The following is a 21,653-nucleotide window of genomic DNA, read 5'->3' on the forward strand; positions in this document are numbered from 1 at the left end:
TATTTTCTTACTTTATTTGATCAAACTGGGGCATAAACCATGCATTTCCATTAGAGACTCGGGATCATTTCATCGGACTGATGCAGGGGTGTCAACAGGATGAAATGGACTTCCTGTCTCCCCTCCGTCCATCACTGGCTCCACGTTTGACTCCGATACGTTTACTCCTGATGTTTTGCTGCTGTATCGGTGACGTGAGGACACATTATTCCAGAACTACTCCTTCTCAGAGTAGTGGAACGTCTCTTTACCTTCAGCCCAGCCTGAGACAGGGAAACAGGAGCTGATGGTCGTGTTAACGGCTCATTCTCCACTAATGTGTTTTCAGAAAAAACAGCCTCTAAATGCATCTGATGTAATTTGTCATTTCAGCTTAGATAAACTGGCAAAATAAGATTTAAACAGTCCAACAGGCCTAAATATTCATGTGCTCGAGGCCCCCTCCCACCTTTTAAGAGGCTGCACTTCCTGCTGTAAAAGCAAGTGGCCCCAAGCTCACACACACACACACCTCCTCAGAGGGCTTCAGAAGTTTTTATTTGACATTGGTCATCAGCAATCTGGAAACGAGGAGGTGTCGTTTAGAGGTGGGACGACGTTTTGCTCTGGAGCCGAGGAAAAGCAAATGGCTGACCAGGCCGTCGTCGTCGGCAACGTCTCAAAATCCTCCCGCTCCCCAACTGCTAAACATGGAACGGATCACTCTTGATTAATATTTCAGACCTCCTCATGATAAAAACATTATTCTGCTGTCGTACGAAGCAGAACGACTCCTCCCCCGGGCATTAAGTGGGTTCACGTCCAGCGTTTCCACCCAGAGTTCAGGGGCGTGCCGGCTCCCACGTTCCTTACCGTTGCTGGCCAAAGCACCCCTCCATGCAGGGTCCATCACGCCTGGAGCACACCTCAGTGGAGCACATGAAGTAAATCTGGGGACATTTCAGAAGATGCTTTTCACTGCGACGTCCAGCTGCGGCTGACAGATTTGGCATGAGCGTGCACGTTTCAACAGGCCCCTCCCAGCCACATCTGAAGGCTGCAGTCGGGATGCGATTCCCAGATACTGCAGCGTTCCCATTGTCTGGGCCTCGTGTTGGCGTGCCTCCACATACCACTGGCGTCTCCGTTTATGCTAACAGTAACTGTCAGGAGCTTCTTCGTCTGCACAGCTCACAGATGACCTGCAGCTTCTAAACGCCTTGCTACCGCTTCATGATCTGTGCCTTTAATATTGGAAGGGATTAACCCGTTTCTGCACGAGCTCAAAATGACCCGAACCATCTGTGAAGTCTTTTTGTCCAACAGATAAACAGATGTGAAACTATGGTCACCCACAGGTGAACATTGTCACCTTTGAGGACAAGAGTCAATCAGTTTGTCTTGTGTACATTTGGCAAACATGCAGGAACCTTCCATAACAGGAAGTCCTTACCTCCTCTTCCTGGTTCCCGACTTCAGCGTCCTGAAGGAACTGAAAGGTGTTAATTGTGAAGCGTCGGACGTGACCCTGAGATGGTGGCGGAGGCTCTAACAGCACCGACCGCTGTGGGCCTGGGTCCAAGGGATTGGGACACCTAGGGTGGAACATTAAAGTCACCCAAAAACGCCACATTTTCACAGTTTCAATACTTTGTTCTCTTCATTTGCCACAGCGGAAGCTCTGAAGAGCACTATACCCGTTGTAAAGAAGAATCCACACAGCATTCCCAGACCTTGGATAGGCCACACAGTAGTGCACCAGGAGCACCACGGTGGTGTCCGAGTTGTTGAGCAACCGGAGCTCCAAGTAGAGGGGTTTCCCCAGCAGTTTCTGCAGGGGCCGGTGATACTGAGGGTAATAGCTGCTGTACTGGGCATCTGAGATGAGCAGCCATGAACACAGGTGAGCAATAGAATGGAGAACTTGGGAGGAATATAGGGAGGCATGAACTTGACCAACATTTCAATTCCATCGTTACTGCATGAAGAACAATACGTTTATGCCGTTATTTCTATCTTACTTTATCTACTTCGGCCCAATGAAATGAATAAATCTCTTATCAAATAAGTTGCTCGTATAGATGTGAGAAGAACGTACCTTTGGCGATCCGGAGTTGAACACCAAACACTCCGAGCCCACTGACTGCAGAGCCCAAAGATGGAGTTTTAACCATGTAGCTCACACTCTGGACGGTGTCTGGAAGATACCTGCACTCCACCAACAGCCTGACAACACTCCAACATTGTACTGCAAGTCCATTTTATCACCACATTTTAAATGTCTAACGAGCTCCGACCTGAATGGAGAATCTCGCGTTATTGTGCCGTAGCTGAGGTTGAGAGTCTGGACCATGTTGAAGATCTCCACCATGTAGATTAAGGTCTTCCCCACCACCTGCCATGGCAGGAAACAGATGTTTAGTTAGATCTTTGCTGTGGATCGTAGAGCATTAGTTTAGGTGAGGCTAATCTACAGCTAGCAACGCTAAACAGCAGCTTACTACTTTGTGTGCCCCGCATCCATCCATGGGGATCTTGAACAAAGCGTAGTCAGAAGTCACTCTTTCAGGTTTGCAGGTGGAATTCCCCAGAGTGAAAAGCATGGCAGGGGAAAGGGGGGGGTCCACGAGGGTAGCGGGCACGGAGAAAACAAAGTGCTGGTCAAGCGTGCATGCTGGAAGAAGACAATCAGAGCTTTGTGAAGGTCAGAGGAATGAAAGGTCAGCTCTCAGGTCATCCTGGTGTTCCCCTATAAGGCCCATAAAGCTGCCCTGTCACAATCCAGCAGATGAACTTGTGTTTGTGGCAAAGATGCCCCCCCCCGTACCAGCCGAGGGGTCTGAACATGGAGCTTACCATCCATGGAGTAGTAGCAGGTGGGGGGCTGGACGCTGAAGCAGCACCCCTGGGAGAGACACTGGGGCTTCGTTCCAGAGCCTGGGCCACAGGGGAGACGCTGTTTGCTGGGCAGGTGGCACTCTGAGGGACAGCGGGACAAATGTCAGCGGCACTGCTGAAATATCTGAATGGCTTCCATACAACCACCTCCGGGGGGGGGAGTGACGGCCTTGAGTGGCGGCGGCAGGAAATCCATCTACCTTTTCTAGGCTCTGGGATGAGGACAGGGCAGGAGAATCTGTTCTCTTGTCTCCCAGCCTCGGTCACGTAGCCAACAACGATGCTGTACCTTTGGCCCTTTACAGAGGTGTCACATGTTACACAGGTGAACAACGCACAAGTAGAAAAAACCAAAGCCCAAGTCCTTGCCTGCTCGCTCATGTGACAACGCAGGTGCAACTGGAATCTCAGCTGAATTTTGCCATGTTTGTTTCTCCTTACGGAGTAGCCACAGTCCTTCGGGGCATCCCGGAGTTTGACCTGGTTTCCTTTGATGTCTGTCAGGACACACAGAACCTGCTGAAGTGTTGCCCAGCCAAAACCAGACCCACAGCCCCCATCGTCCCCACCCCCACCCGGCTGGGTGCCAGCGTGGCCCCGTACGACACCGTTCAAGCTCGCGCAGAGATGATGGCAACCACACGTGCACAGCCAGCATATTTACGCACAAACCTTTAACATAAATGCCAGAGATGGCTCCAGCAGGAAGTTCCACAGCCATCTGATGGGAGGAGCATAACACTTTCGGGTTCGGGACAACAGGTGGGCTGACGCCAGTGGTGCTTGGCGGTCTGGGCGACGGCGCCGCTGGGACGGGTGCAGGGGTTCCATGAGGGCATTGCACCTCCAAAACCTCATAGGCTCCCACAGAAAGGTCCAAATACCTCAGCAGTAAGGAGATGGTTGTGGAATTCTGCAGAAAGACGTAGAAAAAAGTCCCCCTGAAGCAGCGAAGCACTTCTACGGCTCCAAAGGGAGGTCGCAGAACATTCCTACCGGAGGACCAAACTCCACCCAGAGGAAGCGCGTGCAGCTACTGCGGATGGGATTAAGCGCACGAAAATGTGCCACTTGTTGGGAAAACTGCTCATCTGTGCTCAATTCACGAGGCTTTTCCCCTTAATTGACTGCAGTTATGAAATAAATCTGCTGCTGCTCGTTAGCTAGAGGAGTCGGAAGCTTTGCAAAACGGCATAAAACAGTGACGTTGCGCAACATTATTGACCTCCGCCTCCTCAAACCGTCATTAGCGAGGTCGGTTGTTCTGCTCCTGTCTGTAAACGTCCCAACACAAACACAGCAGAGCTGATCTGGATTAGCAATGTTTCACTCAGCATTTCAGGCAGACTGCTTTTGAAGTACGTAGCACAGCAAGGAGACGTTTACAGCCGTTACCTGTAGACAGGTAATACGGTCTCACCTTGGTTTCACTCTGGCAGGCAGGAAGAGGAGAGTAAAAGATCACCCCAGGATCCTGAGCTGCCTTAATCTTATAGTTACAGTGTGGAGGAAGCTCCGACAGGGAGCGCCATCTCTGCGTAAAGTCTGATGTAAAGAGAACAAATGTTACTGACATTTGAGAAACCACCAAGTTTACAAGAAATAAGACATTTCTCTGCTTTTACCACCATTAGTATTTGAATATAAAAGCTAACATACATTAACATGCAGGACACCTAAAACAAAGGGTCACTGGAAAGTATTGAGACACGTTTCAGAACCATCTCACGTTACGACGGCGCTGTGGGACTGGAGGAACATGCGTTTCTCAGCAGGAGAAGCAGAAACCAAATCCCAGACAACTTGGGTCAAGCACTGACCTCTGACCTGGATAGAAACAGGGTTGGCAAAGGGCAGGAAGACGGTCACATTCTCCATCCGACACTTGACACTGGGAACCCTGAGAGTGCCCGTCGTCGGGCCACAGGCTGCAGAACTTGTGGTGGGCTGAGTGGTAGCAGGGGGGGTGGTGGCCGTGGCAACAGGCCACAGCCCTGGGGGGTAGAGGGGCTGGTAGAGCGGGTCGTAGTAGGAATAGTAACCACAAATGGATCCAGTGTACGGCGGGCAGGTCAGCTGGGGAACGTCTGCTTTTGGAGGCTCTGAGGTAGCAGCAGGGGGCAAAGCTGTCGGGGGAACGTGGTAGAAAGGGCTGAAAAGGGGCAGAAGATAAACGGGAACCTCTGGAATTGGCCCTGGGAAGGAGGGAGCCTGGACCAGCAGAGGATGCTGGTAATGAGGATATCCTGGGTGCTCTCCTGGAGATGGGGGCCCAATTAGAGAGGAAAGCTGTGTCAGCTGCTGCAGGGAGAGCGGGGGCCCAGGGGGGCTGTCAGGAGTCAAATGAGGAGCATGGACGGTCTGCAGGCCAGGTGGATAGACAGGGGGAAGCTGGAGATAGTAGAAACCAGAATAAGGGCCGTAGTCAGGAAACGGAGCAACGTGTCCCTGGATCTGGGGTGGATGGGTCGGAGCATGGCCGGGTGGTACCAGGCCGTCCGGGTAGGGGTACAGTTCTGGACAGATGAAGACGTATTCTTGACCGTCCTTAATAAAGCGCAGCTGAAGACCACCCTGCAACACAGAAGACGCCGTCAGACCAGCAGCCGGTCGCCACAAACGCCCCAATGAACGTACGTCAAGAGTGAGGCAAGGAGCAGAGTAGGAGATGAAGAGGGTCAGCTGTCCAAGGTCGGAGGACACGATCTGTCCACACTGCTCAGAGACGAACGGGACCCAGGCTCCGTTCACTGGAACACACAGGACGTTTTACACGTGAAAAAAAGTCACATTTAATTCATTCAGGATGTTTGCCATCAAGCTAAATGTTTTAATATTCTACATTTAAAACCTAAAATACACATTTATAGATTCCTGCTGTATTAAAATACAGCGATGCAGACATCAATTAGCCATTTAACTATTAATGAATTAATCATAGTTAAACAGTGCAACAGATCAGGTGGACGTCTCAACACAATGTCGGATTTATTCTAAGAAATCAGGTCACACTTGGGATCATTTCACTACAATAAAATCCCTTTAATAGTTGTAAAACGGGCACTAAATGCTCCACTACATCAATGCAAATGTCTGACCTCTGACCTCTAAAACGGTGCGAGCTGCAGGACGAACGCACTGAAAACACGCGTGTGGGTTGTGTAACGCACCCGTCGCTCTCATGTCGGGCTGCTGCCCCTCGACCTGGACGGCCATGCCGTAGGACGAGCAGAAGACCGAGGGGGACGGGGAGGGGGCAGGAGCGTGCACGGGGCACAGCAGCTTCAGCGGGTCGCCCGACCACAGCAGGGGCAGCACATAGCTGCCGTTCTGAGGACAGAGAGACGGGTGACCTGGGCGGCCCAGCCAGCAGGTGGCGCTCCACCGGCCCGCCTACCTCCTGTCTGACGTAACAGGCATCGTAGGGCATCATCAACTGGACATCGTCCCAGGACGGCTTCACCGAGTAGCCACAGTAGGGAGGCAGCTGGAGAGGGGAGATGGGGGGAGCTCCATCTGGCAAAGAAAGAGTTCAACGGCTGATGCCACAGAGAGACGATTCACCTCGTTGGGGTCCGTTTGTTCGGACAGTCACATGATCCGAGGATGGATAAAGCCTTTCAGTCCGGGAGGCCTTTGGGCAGCTCAAGGCTCTTACCTCTGTCCACCAACAGGTAGGAGAAGATCTCTCCAGAGGCCGTGAAGGTCATGGCATCGTCCTCACACAGCAGCGAGGGACTCGTGGTCACCAGCGCAGGGAACGGTGGAGCCACCACCGTTCCCTGAAAGCCTGAAGCACGTGTGGGGAACTTTCACTACACAAACCAACCACCTACCTTTCTTTAAAAATCCTTTCCTTCTCCCCAGTTTAATGCTAAAAGGTTCCTCTGACCTGTGAAGTCCGCCTGTTCTCCATCTGCAGAGTTGGGAGCTGAGGCCCGCGGCCGCCTGCTGAGACCAGCGGTCCAGGTTCGGTTGTCAACGGTCCAAGCGTTCCCGTCCGGATCCAGATGCTGGTTGTCTGCTGTGATTCTGTCCGCGCTTCCGTCCCGATGCCACAAACTTACCGAATCAGAGGTTCGAAACAACTGAAGATAAACGACGACCGCAAATATCAGCGGAGAGTTTTCTCTTCTCATTTTGCCGGACATTGTCGGGTTGTTGGCTCGTTAATTGATCTCCTCCACGTGGGAGATCAATTAACGGCAATCGAGAAGGAACCAATCAAAAGCTGCAAGCTGGAGGGCGTGGACACCGGCCCCGGGCGCGGAGCCCCTCTGGGGGGACCGATGGGATAGTCCGTTTATCGGACTGTCGTTAAAGCTCAAGTCCAACCATTTAAACGCTCTAATTCTGAACTGAACTCCACCTGAGCTCGTATTATTAGGCGCCACCTTCTCTTTGCACGACTGGAATATTATAGATGGAATATATATATATTATAGATGGAATATATATATATATATATATATATATATATATATATATATATATATATATATATATATATATATATATATATATATATATTATAGATGGAAAATAAGGATGTGGAGAATCCATGTGAAATATATTGGATAAAGCATCAGATGGCTTCACGCTCGTTTTCAGCCTGTCTGCCGGGACAGAAGAGTTCCTCAGAAACCACTTTTATTCTCAGCAGCTTATTAAAAACAGCCACACATTAATAATTCTGCAGCCGTTGCGCGGTTTAGTGCTGGTTCCGATTGGCCTCGTTTACTGACTAAAGTCAGTCACGCTGGCAAACACGCGGCTTTAAAACGAAGCAGCTTTTTAACAAGCAATGTTTCATGTTCAAACCAAAGTTCCATCAGTTCTGAAGGGAGAGCTCATCTGACCCGGGGATCCATGCGACCAGCACCGGAAAGAAGAGCTCGTTAGGCGTGAAGCTCAGCATAGAACTTAATTAGACATTTGAGAATCAAGAGACACGAATTCATCATAGATGATAACAAAGAAACAGGAAAATGGAGTTTATGTTGGAATAGTTTTGATTCCCAGCGGGTAGAACATCTGGCATCGCCTCTGATGCTGGTAGAGTTGATTAGAGAAGGAAACCCTTCTGTTTGGTGATGCCCCTTAACCTGCTTTAATGGATAACTCCCTTTAAAGAGTCACAAACTCTGCACCAGGTGCGGCGGAAGCGCGTTTCGTGAGGTGTTGGCGTCTCTGGACAAAGATCAGCAACGTTCCCGGGAACCAACGCAGAGTAAATGGGAATGGCGACACATCTGAAAGGAAAGGGTTTAAAGAGGAAGCCAGGTGGGGCTCTGCGGCGGTTGCGGCCCGTGTTCACGCCGCTCGACGCGCCGCCCGCGCGCATGAAACGGGAAACCTGACGCGTCTCTGGAGCCGCGTTGAGGGGGACATTTTTTAAACTTTCTGGGTGGGGCTTGGTGTGAGAGGAAAGAGAGGCAATCGAGAGGGAAAACAGTGTCGTGTGTTTGCGGGATTCAAAGCTGGGTGGGTCCACGGCGCTTCACATTCCCAGTAACTCCCGGGCCGTGCGGTAAAGTGCGTTAAAGTGCGTTAAAGCGCCTTCAGGTAGGCTCAGCTCTGCTTCCCACTGCATGCCTGTTGCTCTCTTCCTAGACTTTTCCCAGTCTTTCTGAAAGGTCGCTTTAGTTTTCGGGAGGGGGCTCTGAGGAATCGAGAGGATGTGGCTGCGCGCACAAAAACGCACGCGCCGAAACTCGAAACTTCCAAGTGGCTCCAAAGTGCTGCGTTAAAGCCAAACCAGTCTTTACATCTCTGTGTTTCAGGTGAAAGCGTTTTCGGCCGGGGGGCCGCGCTTTTTTCCTCGTTGACTTCTCTGCCCCGTGTTTGTGCGCGTGTCCGTGCACGCGTGCGTACTACAGCGCAGCGCCCATTTGGGAAATGCCCAAAACAACTGCGCCTTTCTTGTCTGCAGAAAGGCCCGAAGCGGTGGAAAAGTGAGCCATTATGTCGCCGCCAGGAATGGTGGGGACATGTGAAGCTCCAGATTAGAGCGCGTGCGCGTTTGACTGTGCGGATGAATCTGTGTGACAGCAGTTCCATGAGATTCAAAAATGCGTGCGTGAGAGGCTGGCGGGACGTGTGGAGGCTTGCAGGCGGGAGGCTCGACAACTTTGTCGGTGCTTTTCCCTTTTCTGCCTGAGACAGGATTCATGTGGAGGTGCCCGTGCGCGCGCGTGTGTGTTTTAGTGCCTCTTAACTCCGAGTTACATAACAAATGTGCGTGGAAATTAAAGAATGGTGCGTGTCCTTCCCCCTCCTGCAGTTTCCCAAAAGCCACAATGTTGATTCTGGCTGGAATCGTCGTCCTGCACGTCAGCACCATCGTCCTGCTGCTCGTGGCCACCATCGACAACGTAAGTGGGACAGCAGGGAATTCTGTTGGGATTTAGCCCTCCGGGGGAAACGTCAGTGACGTCATAACGCGAGGTGTCCTGTGCTGTGACGACTCTGTGTGTCTCAGGCTTGGTGGACCTCTGACACGGTGTCCACGGACCTGTGGGGCCGGTGGGAGCTGCAGAGTTCGGTGTGGCATTACACCAACCTGAAGAACTACCCCGAGGGTAAAACCCTGCTGCCCTCCCCCCGTTTATCACCGGTTCAGACGCACCGACCCGACCTGCGATGAGCGTTCTTCCTGTTCTTTGCAGAGTACCTCCAGGCCATCCAGGCCACCTCCGTCCTGGCGTGCGTCTTCGCCATCCTGGCCTTGTTTGTGTTCGTGGCCCAGCTGTTCACCCTGCCCAACGGCCAGAGGTTCACCTTCACCGGCATCCTGCAGTTCCTGTCATGTAAGTTACACGGAGGCAAAGCAGCAGCCTGGTTCCTTCCTTCCTTTCCTTCCCTCCTTTACTGTGGAGGTGTGATGGGTGCACGGGAGCAGCGTGCACGTGTGCAGAGGTGGTGACGCTGTCCTGTCCCGCAGGCCTGTGCATCATGATCGGCGCCTCCATCTACACGGCCGAGCTTCACGTCCGTGAGGCCGCCGGCGGCTACGGGCACTGCTACATCCTGGCCTGGGTCTCCTTCGTTTTCTCCTTCATCTTGGCCATCACCTACCTCGTCCTGCGAAAGAAGAGCGAGTGAGGGGGGGGGCGAGTGACGCCGCCTCCAGCTGCGATTTGGGATGGTGAATAAGGTTCATTCTAAATTATGAGAAAGAAAATGCTAAGAGGAGCCATTTGTTTGTATTTCCATACTTTTTTTTTTTTTATCAAAATGGTTCATTAATTAACAATAGTTAATGATGCAAAGTCAAACTTTTAAGAAAAAAGGTCACTGAAAAGAATATCGAGGACGAGTTTGTGTCTGCAGGTTAAGAGGATTTAACGTTGTGACCCGTTCAGACCAGGACGGGTTGAACCATCAACCTCGTCACTAACGGACTTGACTAATGTAACTAATGTTCATTAATGAACCCCACTGGTGTTATTATAGTTGAGCTATTATACGTGTCCAGCTATACGCTGTGGAGAGCCTGTAAACGAGTTCTGACCCCACAAACTGTCGACATTATATCTGGAATCTTCACCAGCTCCGTCTGTTAGCAGATATTTCCAGGAACGAGTTCGTGCAGACACAGAAATATAAAGGTCAGTTGTTAAAATATTCGTTTTCTGTTCCAAACATTCCAAAGAGGTGGTTTTAATTGATGATGTAGAACATGTGCAGCATCAGCAGAGGGGCGACAGCTGCCTGTTGTGTGGAGGTACGGCCAGGTGGAGAAGCTCGTCACATTTATCAGGAAAAACAAGCTCAACTTAGGTTTCAAGCATTTAGCAACATTTTAGAATCCAAATATATCACAACATTTATCTATCACACGGTAGCCTTGATATTTTTGTAACATTTTGTATTATTTTGTGGTGTTTAACATGTCTGATTGTGTTTGTAGTTGGCTGCTATCGTTAGAACAGCGTGTAGGAGTACAGCTGAAGAGAACGCCGCTGTTCCTCTTGACCATATTTCAGAACTATGCAGTAGTTTGCAAAGAAATTGGAGATGAAGCCATATCATTTATTAATAAAACTAATCACCCCACCCCTGTTTCAGCTGTCTAATTACTGTGCCCAACATGCAAATACACCATTGATACCATCGCTCTCTGGAGCCTGGCGAGCCATTTGTGTTAGCATTCCTTTACAGGTCATGTGATCCCAAAGCCACGTGGGGAATCACCAAACAAACAACTTCACGTGAGCAAGAGCCCAGCACGAGAAATTCCACTTCACATTCACAAGATTACAAACTTAGTTAAAGGAGTCATCATTTTCCACCAGGTGCAACAAAACCCAGCGATTGTGGAGGTCCTACAACAGACCTGGTTAGGGTTAGGGTCGGGAACGTTCCCGACTAAAGAGGAGGAGGTATATACACCCGAGCTGGGCTAGATGCCCTGTCCCGACGGCGTGATGCGCTCCTGCACCACCAGGTGGAGAAGATGATTCTGCTCAGCAGTCAGAAAAGGCCTGGAGGAGGAACAAAAGCATCATCCGAATGGAAAATTCCGATAAGGAAGACATGGACGACATGAATGTGTCTGCTCCCTCACCACAGCTCTGTCTGGAGAGACTTCAGGGACTCTGTGTCTTTCTCCTGGCACGCCATCTAAAACGCACATTTTCATCACCAAATATGAACGAAGCTCCAAATCCCACCAAAGTGAAGAGAGCATGCTTCCAATAGCATAAACCCCAGGATCTCTGCGGCTGAAGGCTGAAGGATCAGGATGGAACTCACCACCACTGACTGCAGCAGCAGGAAAACGTTGTCAGGCAGGACGGTCTCTGCAGGAGAGGACAAGAGCTCAGCTCAGACGCCGGAGCTGCAGGAGACCGGCCACCGCCGAGCACTTTCCATGCAGAGAGAACGACGCGTGGCAAGCGTGCGCTCGTTCAGGAGCACTCACCTTGGCTGTGAGGGTCGAACGACTCCCAGGCGTATCTCTCCAGGGTCTGAGCGTGTTCTGGCAGGAGCTTCTGGGGCGGAGGCTGTGCAGGAACCAGCAGGAGTTGGGCCGTGACAGCAGGCAGGAATGAGAAGCACATGACCTCCATTATGGACAGGTATGATCCACGCACGTGCACACACGCACACACACACACGTGCACACAGCCTTTAGAGCTTTCTGTAAATAGGGCCGTTGGCATTTTCGTGTTATCCTCATTATTATTTAAAACCTTCTCACGTTGCTTCTGCAGGTTGTTCATATTTTAACTGCTGTTATTTGTTGACCTTCAAAAGAGTCCCGACGGTCCAGTTAGCGTCGTAATTTGGAAGGACGATTTACAACCCCTGTGTCTTTCAGACCCACAGAAGAAGAAGCTTTGATACCTCAAGCAGCATCAGCAGCAGAACTCTGGAAATCTCACATTTTGCCACAATGTCCAGAAATGCCCCTTTAAAACAAAACAACAACATTAAAGGGGAGGAGAAAGGTCATTTCCTGGTCCTCACATGAGCCCTGACATAAAAACATTTCAGAGAGGTTTTCCTCTGAAGTGTTTGCGTTATGATGCACGTTTATTGTCCCCAGTGTGGGATCTGGGCCCGGTCTCCTGGCCGTCACGGCTCCTCACCCACTGGTGTGCTGGTGCCTGCTACCTGCAGTCCTTTCTCCTGACACAGCAGCTGCATGTCTGTAAACACTGACAGCGCACCATCGAAGTCCCCTGTGGAAGAAGAGCCACATCAGGCCCGTGTAACGCTGGACGCAGAAGCTTCGGGCCGCACTCACGGGTGAGGATTTTGCACGTGGCCATGTCCCCCATGGACAGCAGTGCCTCCGTGGGCGTTTGTGTCTGCAGCTCTGCAGCCCTCTGGTAGTGCACAATAGCTTCTCCTGGTCTGTTCATCTCCTGTTGACAACCAGGGGATCACCAAGTACAGAACCAGCATTACACGACTGTGGGGCACGATTGGGATTCTTCTGCTTCAGCTTTTACCTTGAGCGCGTTGCCCAGTTCCAGACAAAGGCTGGCCGCCATCACAGGCTGGTTCATCTCAATATAGACCTGCAGGCATCTATACATCAGCACTCTCCCGTCTTCCATAGCGTAATCCATGTTTTACAACAATAACCTACTACTTCATGTATATTTATGCACCTTGATAGCAAAACTGTAGCAGTTGAGAGCAGCCTGCAGGTGCTCATCGAAGCCCGGGGCCTGAAGGGCCCTGTTCTCCTTCTCAGATGAGAGGAAGAGGCGGGCAGCATCAGTTAAGGCCAGAGCTTCTCCAGGAGCATTAAAGAGAGTCTGCTCACACCTGCACTCAGGAAAGTAGACCATCAACTTCCTGTCAGCCAGTAAAACGAGCAGCAATAACCAAAAGAGGAAATAAGTGGCTTCACTTTGGAGAAAAAACCGACAGATACAAAGTAGGGTTGTGAACAATTAACCACTTTCTTCCTTTCTGTAGTTCACTGAGCTGGAAACACGATTAAACTATATGCATTTCTTTTTACCATTACAAACAGTACCAATAAGGCAAAGGTTAACAAGAGGCGGACACATTTGTCAGCTCCTTTTTAAGAGTGAAAAGGTAATTAATTAATTGAAAGAAGCCATCAGGTGACTCACCGAGCCATGGCCAGGTTACAGAAGGCAGCATACTGAAGCCAGTCCTGCTGCTTCAGCTCCTTTGCTAACTGGCCTGAATCAGGACGATCCAAAAGTAATAGATTACCATAAAGTAGCGGAAGTGTGTGCGACGGGCTGCAGAGCTGGCGGCCACTTACCGAACTGCTCACTCGCCTCTGCAACATTAGGCTTGCGGAGAAACCGCCTGGAAGGAAACAGGAGCTTTATATCAAAGTTCTGCATCTATGTATGAAATTATACCGCGATCATAACAAAGTACACTACTGGCAACACTGACAGTTCCATGCTAACTGTTAGCTTAACCTAGCCAGAATCTGCTGCTATTTATAATGGCATCACTATCAACTAGCGTCTCGCAAAGTGCTACATTTACTTATCTTTATGTCTGAAGATAGAATGAAGCCTTACTTTTTAAGTTTATTTGATACGGCTCTGTATCTGGCAAGAAAATCCCCATCCGCAGCCATGGTCACTGCAGGACAATCACACAAACAAAAGCCGGAAGTCCAGATCCAGTGATGTGATTGGCTGGAGGAGCTGAAAACTCACCATTTCATTGGATAATGCTTCTAAAAAGGCGGGACTAAAGGCAAATTCATGACGCGCTGCTATGTGATTTTTGTTAGTGAAATAAGCATTAGAGTTCAATCTAACCCACAGATCTATGGGAATAAGTAAGAAATTTTAAATTAGCAGAGTCACTTAGTTTAAACGAAAGACGATTCAAGAGACTTTACAGGTGGCATGTTTGTTGTTGGTCTGAGTATTTCAGAAAATGCTGATCTACTAGGATCTATGGTTTAGTGAGAATGGTGTGAAAAAGAGAAAGCAGCAGTTATGTGGAAGAAAATGTTTTGGTGATGTGAGAGGTCAGACATGAATGGCTAAACCTGTTTGAGATAATAGAGACGCAACACTCACGCAGTCAACTACCCATTACCTCCAAGCAATGCAGAACACCAGCTCTGAATGCACAACCCATGGAACCTCAAAGAAGAGGAGCAGCGAGCAGCAGAGCATCATCACAGTAGTGGTGGTATAGTAGCAGCAACAGTAACAGCAGCAGAGCATCAGCAGCAGCAGCAGAGCATCATCAACAGCAGCAGAGGAGCAGAGCATCATCAACAGTAGTGGTGGTACTAGTAGCAGCAACAGTAACAGCAGCAGAGCATCATCAACAGCAGCAGAGGAGCAGAGCATCATCAACAGTAGTGGTGGTACTAGTAGCAGCATCATCAACAGCAGCAGAGCATCAGCAGCAGCAGCAGCAGCAGCAGAGCATCATCAATAGTAGTGGTGGTACTAGTAGCAGCATCATCACAGCAGCAGGCATCAGCAGCAGCAGCAGAGCATCATCAATAGTAGTGGTGGTACTAGTAGCAGCAACAGTAACAGCAGCAACAGTAACGTAGCAGTAGTGGTACTAGTAGCAGCATCACCAACAGCAGCAGCAGTAACGTAGTAACAGCAGCAACAGTAGCGTAGCAGTAGTCGCAGCACAGTAGTAACAGTACAGCAGCAGCAGTCAGAACGTAGTAACAGCAGCAACAGTAGCGTAGCAGTAGTCGCAGCAACAGTAACAGTAACAGCAGCAGCAGTAATGTAGCAGCAGCAACAGTAACAGCAGCAACAGTAATGTAGCAGCAGCAGCAGTAACGTAGCAGCAGTAGTCGCAGCAGCATTAGCAGCGCTGCAGGCCACACCATGCACCACAGATCTGCATCCTAGATGTGCAGCAACTGTGTGATGCTCCGTGCCTCTGTGGAAGGTTTCCAGCACCTTGTTGAACGTCTGCCACAAAGAACGGAGGCTGTTCTGAAGGCCAAACCTACTAGCAGGGTGTTCCTAATAAATGTCCTCATCCAGTTTATAGACTCATGGAAAAGTGCTGATTACTGATCATGAAGTTATGGGTTCCCTCTAAAAATAGCTGTAAAGATCAGTCAAACTGCTGGTAACATTCTTGATTCTTGGAAGAATATTTGGACTAATAATCATTAAAAGCGCTTTCATCCAGTTGCGGTACACCACTCCAGACCTTTATTATTTACACGATTCACCAGTGACCAGGTGTTCCCCGATAGAACGAAGACAGATCACACTTTCCTTTGCTGTCAGTGCATCTGGCCTCTGGTTTATTTCTGAATCAAAAGTTCTCATAGACAGACTCGTCTTGCTGGGTGTGAACACTTTCTGCCACCTGTGGAGGGAGGATTATGATGTGAGGATGAATGATCCTGTTTAAGCCCAGTAAAATAGGCCCTGGAGGATGAAGCGCACCTTGTTCTTTGGTACATTATGCTTGGGTTTTGCCCCGCTCTGATCCGGCACCTCGTTGGTGACTGAGCGATCCAGAACATCGTAAATAGACCTGGGCCGAGTCTCCAAGCTCTGAAAACACCTCGTGTTAGTTTGTAAGAGTCCGGCAGACGGACACGGAATGGTGCAATTTAGAGGAGTCAGTGATGAGAAATGATGCTCACAGCATAGAACGATGGAGATGGAGGGGACACGTCCACGCTGCCCTGCGCCGTCTGGACGTCTTTGCCTTCTTTCTCGCTCACTTTTGCTTTCTGGCTACGTTCTTTCTGAAAAATCATCGATGAATGAATGAGCAGGACGGTTTCACAGGGAAGCAGCACGTGGATGAAGTCAAGCGTGTCACGAGGAGCCTCTTCATGAGAACGGTGAAATATGTTGTAGAAGGAGGAGCCAGATTCTAAACTCCAGAAATCTCACCCAGTATCCTCGGAGCAGGAACGCTGATCCCACCGTGCTGAAGAGCAGCAGCAGCCCGCTGAGGACGGCCACCGTGATGAGCTGACTGTAATCAAACACAACACGATCCTGGTAGCCACTGTCTGGAGAACACACGGGTGCACGTTAATGATGGTGATGGTGATGGTGATGATGGTGATGGTGATGGTGATGGTGATGGTGATGGTGATGGTGATGGTGATGGTGAGAGTGATGGTGATGGTGATGGTGATGATGGTGATGGTGATGTGATGGTGAGAGTGATGGTGAGAGTGATGGTGATAATGATGTGATGGTGATGTGATGGTGAGAGTGATGGTGATGGTGGTGATAGTGATGATGATGGTGATAGTGATGATGGTGAGAGTGATGATGATGATGGTGATGTGATGGTGAGAGTGATGGTGAGAGTGATGGTGATGGTGATGGTGATGATGGTGATGTGATGGTGAGAGTGATGGTGATAGTGATGGTGATAATGATGTGATGGTGATGGTGATGGTGTGATGGTGATGATGATAGTGATGATGGTGAGAGTGATGGTGATGGTGATGATGGTGATGGTGATAGTGATGATGATGGTGATAGTGATGATGGTGATGGTGATGGTGCTGGTGATGGTGATGGTGATGATGATGGTGATGGTGATGTGATGGTGAGAGTGATGATGATGATGGTGATGTGATGGTGAGAGTGATGATAATGGTGATAGTGAGAGTGATGGTGATAGTGATGATGGTGATGGTGATAGTGATGATGGTGATGTGATGGTGATGGTGATGTGATAGTGATGATGGTGATGGTGATGGTGATGTGTGATGGTGATGGTGTGATGGTGATGGTGATAGTGAGAGTGATGATGATGATGGTGATGTGATGGTGAGAGTGATGATAATGGTGATAGTGAGAGTGATGGTGATAGTGATGATGGTGATGATGGTGATGTGATAGTGATGATGGTGATAGTGATGATGGTGATAGTGATGATGGTGATGGTGATGGTGATGGTGATAGTGATAGTGATGATGGTGATGGTGATGATGGTGATGGTGATGTGATGGTGAGAGTGTGCTTTGCCATCCCAACTCACCTCTCACATGCAGAAACCAGTAGACCTCTGCAGTTTTATAGCGGCACATGTATTCCCCGGAGCTCTTGAGCCTCTTCAGCTCTAACTTAATAACCCGGTTTTCGAACATCTCTTTAGTCTCTGCGACGTCACGGCTGTAGATCTGCTTGTGAGACGGGTCGGAGCAGGTCAGGGTGTCGCCCGTTTGGTTTGCTGTGATGTTCAGGTTGCACTGAATAAGGAGGTTTTCACCTGTGAAGGCCACAAAAACCGTGTTCTCCAGCTCCATTTCTGAAAGAAAAGTCATGTGATGTGTTTAAAAAAGGTCACTTTTCTTTATAACCTTAATGTGGACACTTTCTGTTTATAAATACACTTTTACTCATTAGCTTTGATTAGCTTTATGAGCTAATAATATTTCCTAGCCTAATTGATCATCTTTGCTTACCCACTGCTCCCAGCTCTGAGTAAACAGACGGGCAGAATGAGACAAATATCCAGACTAAAAGAAAAGACAGCTGGCAAAGTTGCTGCGCCTCCATTTTGAGATGTTTGGGAGCTTCAGCAGCCGCGCGGCCGCTCCTCTGAGCCTGCTTCTGTTTATTGCAACATGAACTGTAACATTTCCTGTTACTGAGAAACTCACTTCCTCAAACCCTCCTCTGCTCACTGGACATTGAGGTGACGGTCAGAGCTGAAGAGTCCGAGCACCAGCGCAGCAGGAAGTGCACGTTCACATGCACCACGGTGGACAGTGATACGTGAGTGAGGCTCCAGGGGATGCTAACGTGAAGCAGCTGTGATGGACCTGAGACTGCCTGTCTGTCTGCCTGCCTGTCTGTCTGTCTGTCTGTCTGTCTGCCTGTCTGTCTGCCTGTCTGTCTGCCTGCCTGCCTGTCTGTCTGCCTGTCTGTCTGTCTGCCTGCCTGCCTGTCTGTCTGTCTGTCTGCCTGTCTGTCTGCCTGTCTGTCTGCCTGCCTGCCTGCCTGTCTGCCTGCCTGTCTGTCTGTCTGTCTGTCTGTCTGTCTGCCTGCCTGCCTGCCTGCCTGCCTGCCTGTCTGCCTGCCTGCCTGTCTGCCTGCCTGCCTGCCTGCCTGCCTGCCTGCCTGCCTGTCTGTCTGTCTGTCTGTCTGTCTGCCTGCCTGCCTGCCTGTCTGCCTGTCTGTCTAAAAACCTAAATTAAGTATGAATTATGAATAATTAGCTGACCTAAATGGGGCAAAACCAACATAATATTTGGCTTCAGTTTTCAGACTGTTTGCCTGAACTTTAAAAATATGGATGTTTTGTTGCCACCATGTGATCAATATAACTGTGCATCAAAGTGTAAACATCTTAAATATCGTATAGATTGAAAATCGAATCCCATGAAAACCTTAAGTCATTTTGAAATTTCTACTTGAAAATAACTGAGTTACTTAACTGGATGTAATTAGTTGCTTAAACTAATGAAGTAATTCCACCATTGCGTTACTGACGTGGCCACAGTCCAATTATTTCATTACTCTTCTTTTATTTTGAGTCTTTCTGCCACATTTAGATGTATCTTGTAGAAAGGACATGACTGTTTATATAGTGGTCACATGTGCAACATTTAAAATGCTAAATGCTGTAGTTTGTTCAACAGGCTGCCATTTGATCATAAAACATGAAATATGAAACTATTTTGGTCGTTTTCCCTGGAGAAAATGTTGTTAAAGTGGAGCCACAATTCTAAATATTAGTGACAGAATTCTGAAATCACACTCACAGGCTGGTCCTGACCTCTGCAAGGTCCTGACCCCCCAGCGGCCCCCAGAGGGCCTAGCGTGAGCTGGCAACTCCTCGGGGGTGGAGAGGAACCAAACCTGGAGACGGCCTATTGAACCTTCTGCTGAGGGAGACGCTGTGATGATGAAGAACCAGATCAGCTGACTGGTGTTCTGTTCCAATGATGTAACAGCTGAAGGGGGGGGGGCAATAAAATCCACAGAGAAGGACGAGCTGCCACCAGACCGCAGAAGAAGATCTGGATCTGGGAGTCAAACGACAGAGGACGCCGCTTCCTGCAGCCATTAGCTCCCTCACCCATTATCCACGTAAGTTCCAGTTCATTTGTTCCCATTTTCACCAGTTTCCGGGCTGCACGTGACACTTCAAGCAAGAACGTGTGTGTGTGTGTGTGTGTGTGTGTGTGTGTGTGTTTACACTCTCTTGTATTATTTTATATCCCTGTACGTTCATTCGTTTAAGCCCAAATAGCAGCAAACGGAGAGTCGAGTGGAAAAGTCAAATTCATTTCTGTGGCACATTCGCAGCTAAAATAGTTTAAAGGCAGCGAATGAATAATGTTGAAAAAATGTGTTGCTACAAAAGCAGATGTGGAACATCTGCAATTGTTCATCACACAGATGTGGTCATCTCTGATCAGCAGCCAGACGCGCGCACACACACACACACACGCACACACACACGCACACACACACACGTGCACCATATGTAGAAACAGGAAACCAACAAATAAGCTGCTGCTGAATTATTCCTGTAAAATTGTTGTGTGACAAAAACTGAGTTTTTTTTACTCAACAGTAAAGTTTAAGTAAAGTTTATGAAGCTTCTGGCTCTTTTCCTTTTCCTGTCTTGGAAGAGAGGCGATCCACATTCTGGATGGAGCTTCTCTGCCTGTTGATGGTGCCGATGGTGGTCGCCGGGGCAACGGGTGCCAAATCAGACAGTGAGGAGAACGAACTGGATTATGGCTCCTGGAACTACAGGGAAGGAGGTAGGTGGCCTGGTTCGGGATCTGGATCTGCAGCACCAGGCTCACAGGCGTTCTGGTAGATGTGACGCGGATCATAGACCTGCTCAGCCGTTCCAGGCTGCCCACACACACACGCTGAAAGTGACTGTCTTCCAGCGGAGCGCGTGAACGTGGCCTCGGTGCCCAGCGTGACCAGAGTTTTAGACGCGTGGGGAAAACGCATCTTCACCCAGATCAAGAGCGCCCTGCAGGCAGAGCCCAGCGCCCTGCTGCCAGACTACTCCAGGTGATCCACGCGATCCCAAAGTTCACAGTTCGACGTATAAAATCCTAAAATATCAGATGACGCCGCTTCCCGTCCCGCTGTCATGCAGCTGCACCTCTCTTGTTTGTCCTGCAGGGTGCGCTATCTGCCCGAATCTCTCGACGACCTGTTCAGAGAGGTCTCTCTCCTGCGCATGCGTGTTACAGAACTCTCGCAACGTTTAACCAGCCTGGAGCCGCTCCTGCGTCACTACGGCTACCGGGAGAAGGCGGAGAGGGGGGAGGCCGCGAGAGGCGGCGGGGCGCCCGGGCACGAGAGGGCCAGCAGCGCCGGGGGCCCGGGGCCACCGCGGGGCAGCCGGCTGGTGAGGAGAGGGCCGGGAAGGACCGCAGGAGAGACGCAGTAACCCCCCCCCCCCACTAAAAACCCGGTTAAAGACGAACCACATTTACAACGACTCGTTTTTATACTCAAGTTATAAATGGCCCATAGGTTTAATAAACAGTTTTAACTGAAACATTGGTGTTTATGTGAATATAACCGCCGTTTTTAATACTTTTTATGCGAATTATATCCGACGTGCACCGTTTCTCCACAGATTCGGTTTCTAGGCCAGTTTCGCGAACACGACCTGTTCTGATGAAAGATTATGTCTTTATTAAATGGACCGTTATGTCTTTATTAAATGGAAAACATCGCTTTACTGGCCATATTTGATGATGGCACCTAAATACCTGTAGCATCACATGTTGTACCATCACACTGTACGAGACCAGGCATTGTCTGCCCAAACTTTGAGTTGTCATGACAACCCGGAGTTTCTCCTCCGCAGCTGCGTCTGTAGCCTCTGTAGCAGCTTTAGCTCCTGACTTAGTCTCGCTTCCTCCTTTACTTCTCGGTGACTGCGTGTTTCACCCGCCTCCATTTATCGGAGGATAATCTGAACAGCCCCCACCACCCTTCCTCCCCCATCTTGCCGCCCCCCCCTCCCTCCTGTCTCTCCTCTCCACATTGTGTGGGTGTTGAGCTCAGGCTGTACTTTCCATTTTGGTATTTTATTGTCGGTGCATTGTTGCATCCAATCCAGTTAAGATGCTGTGGGAATACTGTATAAATCTGTTTCTATATTCCACTCCCTCACCCCACCCCCCCATCTATGGAAAAGGAGCCAGTTGCTAGGTAACAGTTAATTGTCAAGTAGTTACATGTGTATCGCTGCATCCTGAGGTTGCTGGGTCGCAAGACGTGAACAAGAGAGACAAACAATGGCTGCCAGAGGAAACTGGGCGTTTCAATAAGCAGGAGATCAGTTTCAATCACGTAAAC

At 49.5% G+C, this 21,653-nt stretch overlaps 5 protein-coding genes across 9 annotated transcripts; 2 read left to right on the forward strand and 3 right to left on the reverse strand.

The window, feature by feature from the left end:
* Positions 1 to 515: 515 nt before the first annotated feature.
* On the reverse strand, positions 516 to 7,186 carry LOC130527965 (uncharacterized). Of its 3 annotated transcripts, none has more exons than XM_057036818.1 (18): positions 6,770 to 7,186; positions 6,536 to 6,667; positions 6,275 to 6,393; positions 6,048 to 6,207; positions 5,515 to 5,627; positions 4,698 to 5,451; positions 4,298 to 4,422; positions 3,550 to 3,790; positions 3,247 to 3,374; positions 3,078 to 3,174; positions 2,836 to 2,958; positions 2,481 to 2,653; positions 2,277 to 2,374; positions 2,078 to 2,205; positions 1,677 to 1,902; positions 1,433 to 1,574; positions 853 to 929; positions 516 to 680 (listed from the first exon to the last, which is right to left on the reverse strand). In XM_057036818.1, exons 1-18 carry the CDS (start codon positions 7,026 to 7,028, stop codon positions 659 to 661), a joined length of 3,117 nt encoding a protein of 1,038 aa, XP_056892798.1. In that variant the 5' UTR covers positions 7,029 to 7,186; the 3' UTR covers positions 516 to 658. The 3 variants fall into 3 exon arrangements, with proteins under 3 accessions (XP_056892798.1, XP_056892797.1, XP_056892799.1); XM_057036817.1 differs by having other exon boundaries at positions 516 to 683; positions 6,770 to 7,170; XM_057036819.1 differs by having other exon boundaries at positions 516 to 683; positions 1,677 to 1,857; positions 6,770 to 7,149.
* Positions 7,187 to 8,258: 1,072 nt separating this feature from the next.
* Positions 8,259 to 10,935, forward strand: emp1 (epithelial membrane protein 1). Its single transcript, XM_057035423.1, has 5 exons — positions 8,259 to 8,442; positions 9,161 to 9,251; positions 9,359 to 9,458; positions 9,546 to 9,686; positions 9,821 to 10,935. The coding sequence occupies exons 2-5, from the start codon at positions 9,177 to 9,179 to the stop codon at positions 9,979 to 9,981; spliced, it is 477 nt and encodes a 158-aa protein (XP_056891403.1). The 5' UTR covers positions 8,259 to 8,442; positions 9,161 to 9,176; the 3' UTR covers positions 9,982 to 10,935.
* On the reverse strand, positions 10,891 to 14,194 carry f8a (coagulation factor VIII associated). Of its 2 annotated transcripts, none has more exons than XM_057035416.1 (12): positions 13,905 to 14,194; positions 13,634 to 13,680; positions 13,476 to 13,548; positions 13,002 to 13,191; positions 12,840 to 12,908; positions 12,632 to 12,752; positions 12,474 to 12,566; positions 12,229 to 12,293; positions 11,804 to 11,885; positions 11,635 to 11,681; positions 11,447 to 11,502; positions 10,891 to 11,363 (listed from the first exon to the last, which is right to left on the reverse strand). In XM_057035416.1, the coding sequence occupies exons 1-12, from the start codon at positions 13,961 to 13,963 to the stop codon at positions 11,282 to 11,284; spliced, it is 984 nt and encodes a 327-aa protein (XP_056891396.1). In that variant the 5' UTR covers positions 13,964 to 14,194; the 3' UTR covers positions 10,891 to 11,281. The 2 variants fall into 2 exon arrangements, with proteins under 2 accessions (XP_056891396.1, XP_056891397.1); XM_057035417.1 differs by having other exon boundaries at positions 13,002 to 13,161; positions 13,905 to 14,177.
* Positions 14,195 to 15,513: 1,319 nt separating this feature from the next.
* Positions 15,514 to 18,101, reverse strand: si:ch211-243a20.4 (uncharacterized). 2 transcript variants are annotated; one of them, XM_057035419.1, is made up of 6 exons: positions 17,969 to 18,101; positions 17,344 to 17,613; positions 16,236 to 16,357; positions 15,980 to 16,084; positions 15,777 to 15,887; positions 15,514 to 15,696 (listed from the first exon to the last, which is right to left on the reverse strand). In XM_057035419.1, the coding sequence occupies exons 2-6, from the start codon at positions 17,609 to 17,611 to the stop codon at positions 15,643 to 15,645; spliced, it is 660 nt and encodes a 219-aa protein (XP_056891399.1). In that variant the 5' UTR covers positions 17,612 to 17,613; positions 17,969 to 18,101; the 3' UTR covers positions 15,514 to 15,642. The 2 variants fall into 2 exon arrangements, with proteins under 2 accessions (XP_056891399.1, XP_056891398.1); XM_057035418.1 differs by lacking the exon at positions 17,969 to 18,101 and adding an exon at positions 17,771 to 17,935.
* Positions 18,102 to 19,256: 1,155 nt separating this feature from the next.
* Positions 19,257 to 20,844, forward strand: si:ch211-243a20.3 (uncharacterized protein LOC100151507 homolog). Its single transcript, XM_057035421.1, has 4 exons — positions 19,257 to 19,400; positions 19,949 to 20,083; positions 20,219 to 20,348; positions 20,463 to 20,844. The coding sequence occupies exons 2-4, from the start codon at positions 19,969 to 19,971 to the stop codon at positions 20,731 to 20,733; spliced, it is 516 nt and encodes a 171-aa protein (XP_056891401.1). The 5' UTR covers positions 19,257 to 19,400; positions 19,949 to 19,968; the 3' UTR covers positions 20,734 to 20,844.
* Positions 20,845 to 21,653: the final 809 nt, after the last annotated feature.

This window comes from Takifugu flavidus, chromosome 6 (genome assembly GCF_003711565.1).
Source record: "Takifugu flavidus isolate HTHZ2018 chromosome 6, ASM371156v2, whole genome shotgun sequence".
In the NCBI taxonomy this organism is placed as follows: domain Eukaryota; kingdom Metazoa; phylum Chordata; class Actinopteri; order Tetraodontiformes; family Tetraodontidae; genus Takifugu; species Takifugu flavidus.

What these genes read in the sequence shown, in the direction of transcription:
- emp1 (XM_057035423.1), top strand. Translation starts at nt 9,177, where the DNA reads ATGTTGATTCTGGCTGGAATCGTCGTCCTGCACGTCAGCACCATCGTC. An exon ending in TCGTGGCCACCATCGACAAC is followed by an intron (nt 9,252 to 9,358) that starts GTAAGTGGGACA and finishes TGTGTGTCTCAG; the next exon opens with GCTTGGTGGACCTCTGACAC. An exon ending in CATCCTGCAGTTCCTGTCAT is followed by an intron (nt 9,687 to 9,820) that starts GTAAGTTACACG and finishes CCTGTCCCGCAG; the next exon opens with GCCTGTGCATCATGATCGGC.
- LOC130527965 (XM_057036817.1), bottom strand. Translation starts at nt 7,028, where the DNA reads ATGTCCGGCAAAATGAGAAGAGAAAACTCTCCGCTGATATTTGCGGTC. An exon ending in CCTGTTACGTCAGACAGGAG is followed by an intron (nt 6,208 to 6,274) that starts GTAGGCGGGCCG and finishes CTCTGTCCTCAG; the next exon opens with AACGGCAGCTATGTGCTGCC. An exon ending in CCTGCCAGAGTGAAACCAAG is followed by an intron (nt 3,791 to 4,297) that starts GTGAGACCGTAT and finishes GTCTTTCTGCAG; the next exon opens with AATTCCACAACCATCTCCTT.
- si:ch211-243a20.4 (XM_057035418.1), bottom strand. Translation starts at nt 17,864, where the DNA reads ATGGAGGCGCAGCAACTTTGCCAGCTGTCTTTTCTTTTAGTCTGGATA. An exon ending in CTCAGAGCTGGGAGCAGTGG is followed by an intron (nt 17,614 to 17,770) that starts GTAAGCAAAGAT and finishes CTTTTCTTTCAG; the next exon opens with AAATGGAGCTGGAGAACACG. An exon ending in CATCTCCATCGTTCTATGCT is followed by an intron (nt 15,888 to 15,979) that starts GTGAGCATCATT and finishes AGGTGTTTTCAG; the next exon opens with AGCTTGGAGACTCGGCCCAG.
- si:ch211-243a20.3 (XM_057035421.1), top strand. Translation starts at nt 19,969, where the DNA reads ATGGAGCTTCTCTGCCTGTTGATGGTGCCGATGGTGGTCGCCGGGGCA. An exon ending in CTGGAACTACAGGGAAGGAG is followed by an intron (nt 20,084 to 20,218) that starts GTAGGTGGCCTG and finishes ACTGTCTTCCAG; the next exon opens with CGGAGCGCGTGAACGTGGCC. An exon ending in CTGCTGCCAGACTACTCCAG is followed by an intron (nt 20,349 to 20,462) that starts GTGATCCACGCG and finishes TTTGTCCTGCAG; the next exon opens with GGTGCGCTATCTGCCCGAAT.
- f8a (XM_057035416.1), bottom strand. Translation starts at nt 13,963, where the DNA reads ATGGCTGCGGATGGGGATTTTCTTGCCAGATACAGAGCCGTATCAAAT. An exon ending in GTATCAAATAAACTTAAAAA is followed by an intron (nt 13,681 to 13,904) that starts GTAAGGCTTCAT and finishes GTTTCCTTCCAG; the next exon opens with GCGGTTTCTCCGCAAGCCTA. An exon ending in GCTACAGTTTTGCTATCAAG is followed by an intron (nt 12,909 to 13,001) that starts GTGCATAAATAT and finishes AGATGCCTGCAG; the next exon opens with GTCTATATTGAGATGAACCA.